The sequence below is a fragment of the Medicago truncatula genome, chromosome 4 (assembly GCF_003473485.1).
Source record: "Medicago truncatula cultivar Jemalong A17 chromosome 4, MtrunA17r5.0-ANR, whole genome shotgun sequence".
NCBI lineage: Eukaryota > Viridiplantae > Streptophyta > Magnoliopsida > Fabales > Fabaceae > Medicago > Medicago truncatula.
This window is the reverse complement of record NC_053045.1, coordinates 40,909,822-40,925,815: the sequence shown is the minus strand read 5'-3', so window position 1 is coordinate 40,925,815 and position 15,994 is coordinate 40,909,822. Positions and strand designations below refer to the sequence as shown.

Here is a 15,994-nt window from a genome sequence, read left to right as displayed (position 1 = left end):
TTCATTTTTGTTTGGAGTAGTGGTATACTTGGTAGTTAAAAACAACACTTATGAAAAGGACATAGGATGTGATGCTCCATAGTTCAATGGTATCATTGTTTTAAATTACTTATGACTTGCCAAAATTTGAAGAAAAAATAAATTCCCTCTATGCATAAACTTCAGATATTCACAAGCAGTTTTGCTGAGCCAAATGTGCTCAAAAGCATATACATTTCAAGTCTACAAGAGATGCCTAGTGCTAATCGGAATATATACAATGATAACTTTATATACAATCTCTATTCTATTCTAGTTTGATGCTGCTTCTATTTAACTTGTGATGTTTTCTTGTGGTAATGATTTATTAGCACTCTGTCACAAGTGTATGCTTCTCTTCTTCTTCTTCTTCTTCTTCTGTGCTAGGTGGTTGGCTCTTCAATCCTGATGAAAGTGCAGCTACAGCCTCTTCAACTGTCAAGAAAAGGTAATCTGTTCTTACATCATTAGCTTCATCTGCTTTTTTCAGCTTTTCAATTACCTCAGCTAGAGGATTCACTAATACAAGCTGCCATAAGTTGTTCCAATTAGCCACAGAGTTGATATATGAGTTTTAATCTTTCAAGGTGTGTAGATCAATAAATTTGTCAAATTTCAGCAATCTTACCTCAGCACCCTTCATTTTTAATGTTACTTCTAACTCCTTGAAAAGTGAGACTCCACTTGTGTCTATGGAACTCACAGCTGAAAATGCAAAGATCATATGCGTGTGTTCCCAAATTCCAATTTTATAGTATAGTCCCAAAATTTGTTTAAGTTACCTGACATTTCAAGAATCACATATTGAAGGCGTAAGTTTTCTGTTCTAGTATCCTCTTCCTCTTCTATCCATCGCAATATCCTAGAAATAAATTGTATGGTTTAATAACTAAGAAGACAATATACAATGCAGCTAAAAAGGTAATACAAAGTTGATAAAATATGCTAAGATGAAACCAACCTCTCATGGAGATATGTAATGTTAATAAAATTGATTGGAGCTTCTATACTTAAAATAAGAAAACCAGGTACTCTTGTAGCTTCTTTGTAATGGTGAAGGTTTCTATATATGTTTGTTGTTGGTATGTTCCCCAACATCGCTGTCTTAGGCCTTGTAATTTGCAGTAGTATCCTAAAAATTGATAGTCCAACCTGATAAAACAAAACAATGATACCCAAAAATAAAAAGTGGCATGTTTGGAAGGACTACAAGCAAAAGGTGATATATTTGCAAATAAAAGTGTTAAAAGCTTTCTCATATCAAATATTTTTTGGGTTATAGACATTCAACTGTTTAACTCTACAATGCAAACATATGATTTATGCAAAATGAAAATGGTTCTTATGTTATCCTAGACTACAAAACTTATGATTTGTGAGAGGATTAAGACTGTTATTTAGATAACAAAATGGTGAGACCATCTCTCAGACCACGCGTCTGCACGGATGCCCTTATATAGATAACAAAATTACATTAACAGTAAATCCATAAAATTATGATGTTTCTTGAGTAAGCATTTTAAGACAAATTGTATAGCTCATGAGTGAACTTACTGCAAGTGCGAGACCGTACTGCACAGAGAAAAAAATAACACCGAAGAATGCAACCAACAACACAAGGAAATCAAATTTGTCGATCTTCCAAATGAGATAAGCAGCAGAGATATCAATGAGACCAATCACTGCTGTTATTATGATTGCACCCAATACAACATTAGGTGTGTAATGAAACAATGGCATAAGTAACAGGAGTGTCACCATGACTGTCACAGACATTACTAAGTTTGACATTGCAGTTTTTGCACCTGCGTTGTGATTTACGGCTGACCGAGAAAATGATCCTGAAATTTAAATGGGTTAATATATGTTTTTGTCACCACCATCATGCTTCATTGATTTCATTCGTTTTTCCACTAAAAATTAACAAGAACCTGTTGTAACATAGCATGATGTTGTAGATCCAACCACATTCATGAACCCAATTGCCATCATTTCCTTATTTCCATCAACTTTGTAGTTTCTTATAGCTGCAAATGTTCTCCCAACTGCAATTCCTTCCTGTTTCACAACCACATAACTATCCGTTAATTCTTTAGTTAAATATATGTTTAGTTCCTATAAAATATTAAACCGAAGAGAGTGAAACTTACGGTGAGTGATAAAACGCCGGTGATAATCCCGGTTTTGATGGTTAGACCAAGATACTTTCCGTGAAAAAGCAACATATTCACTGAAGCAGGATTTATTCCTTGTTGCAATTTACCAATCTAGTAAGTAACATGACATTTTTTTTTTAGTTAAGAAACTAAATCATAATAATATAGATGATAACATAAGCACTATAGATACTTACAATACTGATATCATGAAGTTGACCCTTGATTACAAAAGTGATGATGGTTGAAATGATGACACATGCAAGAGGAGCTCCAGCTGAAACCCAGAAAAGCTGTGGCTTCCATATACTCTACTCACATTTTTTATCGACAAGATGCAATGCAAGTTAGGCACTATGTTCAAGATATTGCAATTAAAATTATACTACAGTCACAAAGAGATTGAACCACCTGTTAAACTGTTTCTATATGCATGTCTTGTACTTGATTTTTATTTTTATTTTGCCTAAGGAGCAACATAGACTTCCAAAGATTTCTGAATTTATCATATGTGAAAAGTTTAAAACATTTTTGTTTGAGATGAAGTTTAAAACATGATCATAGTTAGTTTGAGGAATTTTTTTATTTTTATTTCTTTCTCATGTTAACTATTTTTATAACAAATTTATTATATGAATTCGCAACACATTATTAAATTTAAATACAACAATTTTTAGATTAGTTTAATTTATAAAAAATTAAAATAAGAAAAAAAATCTTACAATCTGTCTTGCGAGCAGAAGTATTACCAAGAAGGAAATCCCCATGACTATTGTTTCCCATGACCACTGCAGAAAAACCACAAATAACATTTTTAAAAATCTACCAAGTATAAGTCTTTTGGGAAAGGGAAAAAAGTGTGTTTAAGGGCTTTGTTTGGTAAAAATAACGGATAGTTGATAAACTAGCTGATAGTTTATAGTTGATAGCTGATGGCCGATATCTTATATAGTTTATAGTTGATAGCTGATAGCAGATAAGCTATATGTTATATGCTATAAGCTATAAGTTAGCTTATTGGGCTTGCCAAACAGGCCCTAAATATAAGCTTCATCTTAAATTAAATTACAAACTTATGAGAGAGAAAGTGTTAATGAGCAACCTCATCAGTGTGGTGAAAAACAGAATGCATGACAGGAATAATGCCCATCTCTTTAGTAAAATGTGTGATGCCAAGTAAGCTTTTTAGTTGTTGTAGAGACACAATTATGGCAGCTCCAGCCATAAACCCAATTAAGGTTGCCTTAGATAGAAAATCAATGATAAATCCTAGCCTGTATAATTCAATCATTTTGTATCACACTTTATTTAAATTTAAAAGTAAAACAAAATGAGTGATATTACCTTAGAATTCCAAGAGCTGCTTGAAAAATACCAGCAAAACATGTTGAAGTAAAAGCTAACTGAACAAAAAGACCAGATTCTGTTGTGGGAGATACTTCCTCTGCAAGCATGGATCCTAATACAAGAGAAGCAATAGAAACAGGTCCCACTGCTAAATCTCTTGAGCTTCCAAGAACAACATAAACTAGTGGTGGAACAAAACTAGAATCTGAAATATATATATATAAATATTAATATCCAAAAAAAAAACCTATTATCACATTGGCATTTGTGAACTTATAGGAAACTAGAATTAATTAACATACTCACAAAGTCCTATAATAGGAGGAAGACTTGCAAGCTTGGCATAACTAATTCCCTGGAAAATAATTTCAATAATTAAATACGATGAGTATTAAAAAAGCTATTAATTATTAAACAAGTTAACCTGAGGGATGGCCAAGCTAGCAATGGTGAGGCCAGATATAAGGTCAGCTTTAAGGAGTTTGAAATTGTAATTAGGTAACCACTGAAGAATAGGAAAAAAATATTGAGCTCCAAGGATTAATTTTCTGTTACATGGTTGTCCCTTGAATTGTCGCATAGGATCATCAGGGAAAAATGTTTCCTTGAATTTGGTCCTGACTTTTTGTACAGTGCTCATGTGGGGTGGTGGAACAACTTCATGTACATCCAATTGTATTTCCACGAACTCTGAATCTGTAACATTGCTACTAGTACTAGGTTCCATATTGGAATTATATTTATATATCTTACTACTCTAGATTGGTTCTTTAGGTTTTAGCAATGTTGCCTGCTTTTTGTTGAATTCTGCTTCGACTAACCCATTAATCAACACTCCAGTCACCTCTGTAAAACAAGATATAGCTAAATTACCAAACAAGTAATGTATACATGTATGAAAAACTGGTGTGTGGCACAATGGTTATGTGTGTTGAGGTATCTCGATGTAATATTTTTTTAGACTTATAAACAATACGCACTCATTAACATTTTTCATTAATAATTAATAGCTTTGAATATATTTGAATCCTCTTTAAAACATCTTGTATTTTGTGTCTTTTTAAAATATAATTTGCACTTCATCTCATTTTTTAGACCCCTCCTATATATATTTGGTACATATTAAACTCATGCTATTGTTACAATGTTAATCCCAAATTAACATAAAGGTCTACTATACTATATTAACAACCATAGACATTAGATTTGATGATTACTTGACATGAAATAAAAGATAAAAACAAGAGTATAAGATGAAACCCCTATTCATTACCAGAAGGCATAGCGTGGAGGAAAACCAAGTTAAGAGTCTCGGTTGGAAAAGGTGGTACTCATGCCGCAAGCTTCAAACCTATGCGTAAAAAAACTATTTATTGTGTACGTCTTCATTGTTATCTTCTTGTAAATCATCACATTGGAACATTTTTTCGTCCATACCATCCCCAACCACGATGGGTTCTAGTTATTCTCATTGTTAGAATACTCGAGGGGCATGAGAAAATTGATCAAATTAAGGGCTGGGACAACGTGAAATGAAAGAGCTAGCTAGGGAGAGAGAATGAATTAGGGGATAATGAAGGGTTACTCTTTCAAGGTTTGGGAGAAGGAGATTTTCTGTAACATTTTTTTGACACATGAGAGTAATGGTGCATGCCGTACATAATTTCTTTAGAATTGCACCACACAAATTTTCTTTTAACACTTGACACATGAGTGTGAATGAAATCAAAATAATGTCAACAATTTTTTTTGCCATCCGTTAACTTTTCTTTTTTTGCACTGAGTATATATTAGTATTCTTAGTTGAGAGGATGATATGTGAGGGAAAATCTGAGGGAGGGAGAATTTCGAGGGAGTTTAAATTATCGATCAATATTTATTTTTTGATCAAGAAAATGAATAACTGCTTTTGGGTAACTATTGTGTTGTCTTGTATGTCTAGAATATTGATGACAAAATGAAAAGAGAATAATAAATAGTTTTTCCCCTCAAAAAATAAATATTTTTTTAAACACAAAAATGAGATATATTAACTTAACTAAAGAAGTCATTCAAGTACAAACTATGCCAGAACGGATTTGATGAAAGTTAAAAAATGAATATGACTAACTGTTTAATGTACTTTCAATTCTATAAAACTTTCATGGAAAAAAATTATTGAAATTTACACATACAATTGCGAGTTCTCAAATTCAAATTTATCTAAAAAATATTTTATTAATTTAACAGTATTAATATATTGGTAGTTGAATGTTAAGTAGATAAAGGTTCAGAGTCAAAAGTATTTTTTTCTTCCACCAAGGATGTTGTTGAAGTTTTTTTTTTATAAATTCAAGCCTTCATATGATTTGGTCATTTAGTACCATATATACGGTGTGATTAGACCTTTGTAAGGTTTTGCTATTTAGCAGCATACCTCTTTGTGTGTTTTAGGTCTTCATAAGATTTGAACTGTTTAGTAGTACACTTATACGTGTTGCTAGGTCTTAATATGAAATAGTCTTTTAAATAGGCTTCATCAGACCTTTAAAAAATTCAGGTCATGCCTTAAAAATGATTCTACGACCGGTAATAGACCAGACTCGGACCTATAACTTTTTAAGTATGTTAGACTTAGGCCTTACAAAGTCTGGTCCGGCCTAACCCGATCCAACACAAAATTTTTATATTTGGATTCCTTAAACAATGTCCCGGAGGCACTAGTTAGCAAGACCCTTAAAAAAATACTAGAAGTTATTGTAATTTGGAAGAAAAAAAAGTTTAATTAAGATGTTGACAATTATTTTACAGAAGCATCCAATAATGTTTTACCACATCAATTAACAAAGATGACAACATATGTGTTTTCATATTTTTTAATTCATGTGACAACGTATTATATCACAGTGAAGCTTGGATTACATTCACACCCCTCTTATGTTAAAATATACACCCTCCTCTCTTGAAAAGTAAACTTTATACTCCCCCTTTCCTGTGAGATGCTTGAATTACAATCACCATAAATATATATATTTATGATAAATATCATTAATAATTAAATTTAAATATTCTTTATTAATTTTATAATTTAGAGTATAAAATTCATTTTATAATGAGCATACTTTATTAACTTTAGTAATTTCTCTCGTATTTTAATTTTATTTTGTATTGTTTCATATTTTATAACTGCAAGTTATAAAATATTTTATTCACCTATCCTCTTGCTTTTTTTTTTTTAAGAAAATATTTTCTATATTTATTTGATGCTGCAAGTTTGTTCTATGAGCATATCGATTATCACGTTTGATGCCTTCTATTTTATACTTTTTTTTCGGCTACCCTAATTTTTATGTAAACTTAATTATATATACCCGAATTATTGATAGGATTAACAAATTTTCTTTTATAATATTTTCATACATTTTATGAAGTGTTTTATTTTGTTTACTAAAAATTATGACGTGTTATTTTTTCACCGTTGTCTATTATATATTGCATTCTATTATTCCTATAGGACTACCGTAAAAAATAGTTTAAAACAAACGGGTAAAGGACGTCGTGGTGGGAAATCTATACTCTATCCTCTTTTTCATCCACGTTGTCTTCTCATCTTCACACTCAGTTTACTTCCGTTATCATCAGTCCACTCATCTACATCCCCTTCTGAATTCCCTCTGCTCCCATGCAACAACTTTCTTTCCGGTAACATATCAATTTACCCATTTCTCCTTCTTGTTTCCTTTTTTTTTTTTTTTACCTTATAGAATTTTTTCTATTATTTATCATAATTGTGTCAGTGTTAATCATAATCATGCTTGAATTGTGTAAACTAAATGTTTATATTTTTTTTTTCAACGAATAATTTGTAGAGTAAAATGGAAATGAGTAACAGCAGCAACATGATGTGGTTTTTCAAGCATAGAGGGTTTGATGATACCATCATACAAAAAATGTTCACAAAATGCAAGCGTCTCGAAACAGCGCATCGCGAACGAGCGGATGAAAATTGGGATTATTTGAAAACAATTGGCATTCAAGAAAGAAAACTTCCTTCAATTGTTTCAAAATGCCCCAAAATTCTTGTACTTGGTCTTAATGAAAAGATTGTTCCAATGGTTGAATGTCTCAACACACTTGCAACTAAGCCTCATGAAGTTGCATCTGCTATAGCTAAGTTCCCTCAAATACTCTCTTGTAGTGTGGAAGAGAAGCTTTGTCCTCTTTTGGCATTTTTTCAAACATTAGGCGTGCCCGAAAAACATATCGGGAAAATTTTATTGTTAAACCCTAGGCTTATTAGTTATAGCATTGAGACCAAGATGACGGAAATTGTGAAATTTCTTGCTAGTGTTGGTCTTGATAAAAACGGAATGATTGGAAAAATTATGGTTAAGGACCCGTATATTATGGGTTATAGTGTTGATAAAAGGCTTCGTCCTACTTCGGAGTTTTTGAAGTCGATAGGTTTGACTGAGCACGATCTTCAGGTATTAGCGTTGAACTTTCCGTCGATTTTGAGTAGAGATGTGGATAAGGTTTTGGTACACAATTATGATTTTTTAAAGAACTGTGGATTTCAAGGACGACAGATAGTTGATTTGGTGGTTGGTTATCCTCCTATTTTGATCAAGAGTGTTCGGAATTCTTTGGAACCGAGGATCAAGTTTTTGGTAGATGTAATGGGGAGAGAAGTTGATGAAATTATTGATTATCCATGCTTCTTTCGTCATGGCCTGAAGAAAAAATTAGTGTCGCGGCACAAACTCCTAAAGAAGAGGAATTTAAATTGCAGCTTGAGTGAAATGCTGGACTGTAATGAGAAGAAGTTTCACTTGAAGTTTGGCTTGTTAGAAGGACATGCCTTGAGTAACTAGGTCTCATCTCTATTTTAGTTTGTTTATGATTTTCGAAATTAATTTATAGTTGACTCGTTTTTCTTTCCGCCGATGTTGAACACCTTCGTATTAAAATTGTTGTGATTTTGTATGTGTCTGATATTTTATTGAAATTCACGATCTTGTGATCTGTTGTAGCTAAGATGATAAGTTATCCTTTGGATCTAGGATTGAGGCGTGTTTGCATGGCATGGGTACCAAAGGGTTCCTCTGCCATCATAAGACGCTGGTAATATATCCAGTAACTGCTGTTGTCATACTTTCATTGTCTTACAGCCTGATTAGTTTTGTGAACGACCAAGCAAGATTTTGGTAAATTCCAACAATATCTTGCAGATTATCATCAAATAAATCTCTTGCTAATCTTTCATGACTGGCGTGTAAAAAGTGATATATGTCTACCTTAAGTACAATTGAGGTCATAATGCTTTGTTTCTGATACTCAAATTAATAGGATTAGGAGTAATGGTTGTAAAGAATTCGCTGACTGATTCATAGCTTTTATGTTAACAGTGCCATGTTAAACATTATAAGAGAAAAAGAAAACAATTGCCAGTTGCCACAGCTCATTAAGGACAAAGTATACTTGTGATCTGTGTCCACAATGTTGTTTAAAACACAAGTATATGATTGTTTGCATATAAACTCGTGTGATTAGTTAGATAGGTAGTGTAGACATTAGACACACTTTTTTCCTTCAATCATAAGTCATAAAGCATGAATGCGCTTTATTGTGATTGGAAATTGAAATGTATTTTGTGGAGTAGGATCATGTGGCAGGAAATTTTATCCATAAACTTATACTGTTATTTCCCCCCAACATCTAGGATGTTGTTGGTTACCTTTACTTTTAGTGCACACCTTGCTCTTTTGCCGATTTCCAGTTTGTTTCTTTTATCATCATATTGCAGTTAAGGCTTTGTTTTTTTTTTATTCGTAGACTTATTCCAGTTTGTTCATGCTATCAGAAAACACTTTTTTTTTTTTTTTATCAATTTGTGTTATTAACTTAAATACATTCAGTTTAGTATGATGCAAAAGGTCAAATTTTCAATCGATATCATGGAATAAGCTGCTAACTGCAATAATAAGAAATGTTTTGAGAGTGCAAACTTATGATCTTTGTGCTGAGAGTGTATGTAAATAATCATCATGAACCCTTGAATTGAAAAGCATCAAGTTGTTGCCGTTATGAACAAAATTTTGTGAGGCATATCTAATAAGCAGCAACACAACTGATAAAGTTACATTTCACTTTAATCGTTTAAACTGTAAAGTGTAGAATGTTGCAATAATTGATTTGATACAAATTCTATGCAGTCTGTTTCTGCTGCGTCTATCTTGATATTAATCAGTAATGTGGCACGATTGTATGTGCTTCTTCTGTCGTGGTTGACTGGCTCTTCATTGTTGATGAAAGTGAAGCCACAGCCTCTCCAACTGTCAAGAAAAGGTTGTCTGCTCGTATGAATGTATTAGATTCGTCTGCTTTTTTCAGCTTTTCTATGACCTCGGCAAGAGGGTTCACCAACACAAGCTGTCATAATACACATGAATTAGTCAGTATTGAGATTTAAGACGTATCTATTAAGGCGTGTAAACAAATCAAGCATATTATTTCAGAGTTAAAAATCCTTGCCTCAACACCCCTCTTTTCCATTGTTGCCTTTAACTCCTTGAAAAGTGAGATTCCACTTGTGTCAATGGCGCTCACAGCTGAAAATTTCAAATAAATATGATGTAAGAGGGTAGGTGAAATATGTTCTATGATATGCTTGAACATAGATTGTAAAACATAGTGCATGTAATAAGCTCAAAACATCCATGGGTGCCACCATAGTCAACATTCTTTAAGTAATCAATATTTAACAAGTTTCATCAATAGAAGAGTTATTCTCAGCAATTTTGAAGCAAATGACACAGTGCTATAGACAATATAGAATTCCACATTTGCTATCAAAAACACACATTACCTGACATTTCCAGGACTAAAAATCGAAGGCTTGAGTCCTTTATGTTATCTTCCTCTTCTTCTTCAATCCATCGTAGCGTCCTAATATGATATGTCAATACTAACTAGTTAAGTAACAGAGGAAACAAAAATATACAGAAATAAAACTAACATACTTGATAAACTTTGCAATGCTGAAACTAACCTGTCATTGAGATATGTGATGTTTGCAAAATTGATAGGAGCTTCAATACTCAAAATGAGAAAGCCTGGTATTCTTGTAGCTTCCTTGTATTGATGAAGATTTCTATATATGTCTGTCCCTGGTATGTTCCCCATCATTACTGTTTTAGGCCTTGTAATTTGCAGGAGTATCCTAAAAGTTGATAATCCAACCTGATCAATAGCATTGTCATCTCTTGTCAATCAAAAGGAGCACAAGAAAGAAAACATATAGGCAAATACACAAAATATGATGTTCACAAGGTGAAGATTATGAGCAAAAATGAACTCACTGCAACAGCAAGGCCTAACTGGACTGAGATAAAAACGACACCGAAGAAAGCGGTTAACATCACAAGGAAGTCAAATTTGTCTATCTTCCAAATGTGACAAGCAGCGGGTATATCAATGAGGCCAATCACTGCTGTGACTATGATTGCGCCCAATACAACATTAGGTGTGTATTGGAACAATGGCATAAGAAAAAGGAGTGTCACCATCACTGTCACGGACATTACTATATTCGAAGCAGCTGTTTTTGCTCCTGCGTTGTTATTAACAGCTGAACGAGAGAAAGCACCTGAAATTCATAGTTTAAATGAGGTAAGTGTGTGCTTCTGATACCATGAGTCAAATACACTATTCTTCTCGAACAATTTTAGAGACGAAATTGACTTACTCAAGAAAACTAATGTCATCAAGAATTATCAATTTCATGAATTACTTTTGAAACAAAATTGCTCTAGATCTATAGTGATAAAAAGCCTTTTGAATTTATGTGACAAACAAGAACCTGTTGTAACATAGCAGGAAGTGAAGGATCCAACCACATTCATACACCCAATTGCCATCATTTCCTTATTTCCATCCACTTTATAGTTTCCAAGAGCTGCAAATGTCCTTCCTACTGCAATACCTTCCTGTTTATTTTTTTTAAATAAACAAATCACTCATCCATTTTTGCCATTTATAAAACCTACTATCCACGCATAAATATCACGCTTCTAATTCTATGTGTATATATATACTTCCAAAAATAATAAGAGGGAAAATAATATCGTGAAACTTACAGTGAGGGACAAAATGCCAGTGATAATGCCAGTTTTCACGACTAGACCAAGATGACTACCATGAAATTTCAACATGTTCCATGAAGAAGGATTTATTCCTTCATGCAATTTTCCAATCTAGCAACAACATCAGAAGACAAAAGTAATGATTAATCTCATGGATATATGTACTTAAGAATCAAAACTATTAGACTTGTGTGATGATGACTTGAGAAGCAAATGGCGAGAGTTGGAGATGATATAAGTGGCTTACTAAACTGATGCCATGATTTTGAGCCTTGATTGCAAAACACAGAAGAGTAGAAATGATCACACACATAAGAGGAGCTCCAGCAGAGACCCAGAATAGCTTTGGTTTCCTCATGCTCTGCATGCATTTATTTATTTGGATGAGTTTGTCAATACTAGTATACTCTTACCATACCATGCAAATGAAACATGGATATGACATTTTAATCATTCTTTAAGAGAAAATATATCAGATACCTATTGGGTGCCTATTGATTTGAGCATGCAATTGGAACTGAACTTATGAATTTTAAGTTTGGTTGTTCTTTTAATCGTAATTTTAAGATGCAAATCTATGGAGTTACAAAACAACTAGCTCAAAGCCTTTTTAATTCTGAGCCAACATCCTAAAAATTTCAACTTTATGTCTAAGAAATTGGAACATTCTCAATCTCAACCCAAAATTTGCAAATTGTGTCTGTCTCTCATGTTAATTAGTTTTTATTTATTTATGAGATCTCGTGTTAACTTTTTTTTTTTTACTTAATAATTGGAGTTCGAACTCCGGGTAAAATTCTAGCTACTATTACTTGACAAAAAAAATACTTTTAGTGATGTTGACCACCTAAGATTTCAAAAAGAAAATGGAAATGTGTCATTTAATCAATAAGACTATTAGGTTCATCCTTAAAAAAAAAAAAGACTATTAGGTTCATTAGTATTATCGGTTTTTAAAAAATGAATTAATATTAATTTTTAAATAAATAGTTTCTCATAATAAAAAGGTGAAATATGTTTTTGTCACTGATTTTTTTTATTCCATCAGTTCGATAAATTACGTATGTGTCTTGCAAAGGTCATAAGGCCATTATCAAAACACAAAAAAAAAAAGTCATGTGGTCATCCAATAATGCATGTGATTCTTTTTTCTTTTTTGGTGAATATGATTGTATGTGATTCGTCCTTAAAAAAAATGATTGTATGTGATTCTATAATATACTAGCATTTAATTACTCGAGAGATTTTGTCTGACCTCCAAAATGATTTTTTTTACCTACCATTAAAAAAATAATAATTGTCTTGAATTTAGAGTTTTAAACTTACATAACCATTTAAAATTTGAGATTCTTAATCAATTTAAATTGTATAAAATTAACATTAAAATTTTGAATTATAATTCTTGTTTCTATATCAACGAACCTTAAAAATTTGACCAATGTAAGAAAATAATTAATAAAATGAAGGACATATATGTAAACATCGAAAAATATTTGAGATAGCAAAATCCACCTTGAAACTTTACTTGAAGCAGCCCATAGTTCTTAAAAACGGTCATGACATTTTGACAGAGCAATCTAACGAAAAAAACAAATCAAGCCAACCTCGTTTTTGACTGATATACTCTCATGTGACAAACATTATTGATGATTCCCTCTAAACTAAATGTTCAATAATAAAGTCATATAAAATAAAATAAAAATCATGTGCATTTGCAAACAAATCTTCAACATTCTGTTTACACTACTTTTCAAAGCAATCTTCGCACGTATGTAGTGTTTTGACACATCTTACAAAGGAACCAAAATAATAAAAAATAAAAAAAATAAAAAAGTTATTTTATTTTTGTTTGAAAGTTAATATGTTTTTATTTTTTAGCTTAGAACTCTAGTTTCTTATAGTTTTGTTAGTGATAGCTTTTAAAGCCTATCGAAACATTTACTTGAAATTATTTTTCTATAACTTTACGATAAGTTTCATAATTATGTAGTAAAAATCGAGACAGGAAGTGTTTCTCTCGTGTTATTTTCATGTGAGTAAAGTGATTTATCGCGATCTATGTAGCATGAATACGAACATGACACAGACATTGATACAACCCACGCTGAAATATGTCTAATCTGAAGAATATATGTGCTTCATATATCGCGATTTAAATAGAGACAGAAACACATAGGAAAAGAATAAAATCATAGGACAAGCGGTTTGAGTTCAGATCAGTGAGTGAACGTCCCAGGTTTGATCAAACTGTGTCAGTGTGTAGCTCTGAGGCTCATCCATGTGTTTTATTATTTGTGCACCTGAAACTATATACCTTTATCACCACTTTATATATTGGCCTTTTCCTATTTCTTAAAGGGTATGCTTACACGCAGAAAATGGACAAGGGTTATGAGATTGTAGAAAGGAAAAAAAAAATCTAGTAACTAGTAAGACATAATAAAGTTAAAAGCAAGAGAAAGAAAATATTGATGAGAATAATAACATACAACGTGTCTTGCTATTAGTAGTAGCACCAAGAAGCAAATTCCCATCACTATTGTTTGCCATGACCACTGCAGAAAAAAAACACACATAACTATTTTATATAAGAAGAAAGAATGTCGAAAAGAACTTCATCTTTAGCCTATAGAGATCAACTCTAGTTACAAATGGAATTATGAATGTGTCAGTGTTTTAAATGTGGAGAAGTGGGGTGTCCGAGGTTCGAATCCCGACTCATGCATACAACATGCAATATCCCTACTAATTGAGCTAAACTCACGAGGATGTATATTTGTGTTTACAATAGCATGTTAGATAGGGATAAGGGAGATAAAAATAAAATGAAGTAGTAATTAGTAAAATTAATAATAATTAACCTCATGTATGTTTTGGAAAACAGAACTCATAACAGGAACAAGACTCATTTGTTGAGTGAAATGTGTGATTCCAAGTAGGCTCTTAAGTTGTTGCAAAGACACAATTATAGCAGCTCCAGCCATGAATCCAATTAAGATTGCTTTGGATAAAAAATCAATGATAAATCCTAGCCTGCAATCATTAATAAATAACACTTTATTTTATCTTTATGCCTTTTTTAGAACATATGGGAAAAAAATAATACTAACAAAATCTAGAAGTAATGATTACCTTAGAATTCCTAGTGAAGCTTGAAATAGACCAGCAAAAAAGGTTGAAGTAAGAGCTAGTTGAAGAAACAGAACAGGTTCTGCTGAAGGAGACACTTCTTGTCTAAGCATAGATCCTAAAACAAGTGAAGCAATAGAAACAGGTCCTACTGCTAGATCCCTTGAACTTCCAAGAACAGCATAAATAAGTGGAGGAACAAAACTAGAATCTGCAAAATATATAAAAAATTATGAGTATAAGATATGTTAATAAAATTTACAAAAATAAAAAATAATACACTTACATAGTCCAACAATTGGTGGAAGATTTGCAAGCTTGGCATAACTAATTCCCTAATAAACAAGTTACATAATTGAATAAGTTAAGTTCAAAAGGGTGGTAATTAATTATTTTCATGAGTACTTATCAAATTTGACAAACCTGTGGGATGGCTAAGCTAGCAATAGTGAGACCAGAAACAAGGTCAGATTTAAAGAGTTTGAAGCTATAAATAGAACCCCATTGAAGAATAGGGAAAAAATATTTAGCTCCTAAGATTAGTCTTTTTTGAAGTGTTTGTCCTTTGAATTGGCGTAAAGGATCATCAGGGAAAAAAGTTTCCTTGAGCCTAACTTTGAATTTTTGTAAGGTGCTTTTGTGAGGTGGTGGAACAACTTGGTGTATTTCCATTTGTACACAATGTGAATGCATGGAGAAAGTATTAGAATCCATTGAAGAGAAGAGAAGAGAATAGAAGTAATGGAATGTGTATGGTGTTATTATATAGGAGTAGTAGCTATAAGGTTCTTGTGTTGATTTGATGCAATATAATGGTGCTTTTTATGTTAGACACTCCCCATAATCAACTCATCTATAAGACCGCTATAAAACAAGACTATACCTATGTCAACTAAAGTACAAAAGCATCAAAACAAAATTTTTAATTCTGTGGAAAAGCATCAAAATAATAAATATAATGTGATATGTATGATTTTAGAAATTAAAAAACTAGAAGGCAAGCAAGAGCGGTGAAATTATACGGTGATGTTAATTCTATGCATAATCATATCATATAAAAAATAATGTTAACAATACACTTTAAATTTTAACACGCATTTTTCAACATAAACTTTTAATTGATCAAGTTTACGTAGGTCTCATCAAATTTATACAGTACTCGCATAATTTAATAGAAACGATGTGAATTTTGGACAAATTAAACATAATGTGTTAAAAGTG

At 32.1% G+C, this 15,994-nt stretch overlaps 3 protein-coding genes across 4 annotated transcripts; 1 reads left to right on the top strand and 2 right to left on the bottom strand.

Moving 5' to 3' along the window:
* Nucleotides 1–285: 285 nt before the first annotated feature.
* On the bottom strand, nt 286–4,248 carry LOC25492997 (probable sulfate transporter 3.3). 2 transcript variants are annotated; one of them, XM_013601364.3, is made up of 13 exons: nt 3,946–4,248; nt 3,828–3,876; nt 3,519–3,726; nt 3,277–3,448; nt 2,897–2,962; nt 2,372–2,485; nt 2,169–2,285; nt 1,950–2,076; nt 1,573–1,859; nt 980–1,170; nt 801–880; nt 647–723; nt 286–547 (listed from the first exon to the last, which is right to left on the bottom strand). In XM_013601364.3, the coding sequence occupies exons 1-13, from the start codon at nt 4,246–4,248 to the stop codon at nt 347–349; spliced, it is 1,992 nt and encodes a 663-aa protein (XP_013456818.1). In that variant the 3' UTR covers nt 286–346. The 2 variants fall into 2 exon arrangements, with proteins under 2 accessions (XP_013456818.1, XP_039689080.1); XM_039833146.1 differs by having other exon boundaries at nt 653–723.
* Nucleotides 4,249–7,045: 2,797 nt separating this feature from the next.
* On the top strand, nt 7,046–8,654 carry LOC25492996 (transcription termination factor MTERF6, chloroplastic/mitochondrial). The gene is made up of 2 exons (XM_013601363.3): nt 7,046–7,202; nt 7,370–8,654. The coding sequence occupies exon 2, from the start codon at nt 7,376–7,378 to the stop codon at nt 8,372–8,374; it is 999 nt and encodes a 332-aa protein (XP_013456817.1). The 5' UTR covers nt 7,046–7,202; nt 7,370–7,375; the 3' UTR covers nt 8,375–8,654.
* An 875-nt stretch (nt 8,655–9,529) lies between these two features.
* LOC25492995 (probable sulfate transporter 3.3) lies at nt 9,530–15,613 on the bottom strand. The gene is made up of 13 exons (XM_013601362.3): nt 15,197–15,613; nt 15,060–15,108; nt 14,777–14,984; nt 14,506–14,677; nt 14,134–14,199; nt 11,892–12,005; nt 11,639–11,755; nt 11,362–11,488; nt 10,862–11,148; nt 10,552–10,742; nt 10,369–10,448; nt 10,035–10,111; nt 9,530–9,932 (listed from the first exon to the last, which is right to left on the bottom strand). Exons 1-13 carry the CDS (start codon nt 15,485–15,487, stop codon nt 9,747–9,749), a joined length of 1,965 nt encoding a protein of 654 aa, XP_013456816.1. The 5' UTR covers nt 15,488–15,613; the 3' UTR covers nt 9,530–9,746.
* Between the last annotated feature and the right edge of the window lie 381 nt (nt 15,614–15,994).

Bases quoted from the DNA above. Each gene is read 5' to 3' on its own strand.
- LOC25492997 (XM_013601364.3), bottom strand. From the start codon at position 4,248: ATGGAACCTAGTACTAGTAGCAATGTTACAGATTCAGAGTTCGTGGAA. The intron at 3,877-3,945 runs GTTAACTTGTTT...ATTATTTTCCAG, and splicing joins CTAGCTTGGCCATCCCTCAG to GGAATTAGTTATGCCAAGCT. The intron at 1,171-1,572 runs GTAAGTTCACTC...TTGTTTTATCAG, and splicing joins AGTACGGTCTCGCACTTGCA to GTTGGACTATCAATTTTTAG.
- LOC25492996 (XM_013601363.3), top strand. From the start codon at position 7,376: ATGGAAATGAGTAACAGCAGCAACATGATGTGGTTTTTCAAGCATAGA.
- LOC25492995 (XM_013601362.3), bottom strand. From the start codon at position 15,487: ATGGATTCTAATACTTTCTCCATGCATTCACATTGTGTACAAATGGAA. The intron at 11,756-11,891 runs GTAAGCCACTTA...TGTTGTTGCTAG, and splicing joins AAAATCATGGCATCAGTTTA to ATTGGAAAATTGCATGAAGG. The intron at 10,112-10,368 runs GTAATGTGTGTT...TGAAATTTTCAG, and splicing joins TTTAGTCCTGGAAATGTCAG to CTGTGAGCGCCATTGACACA.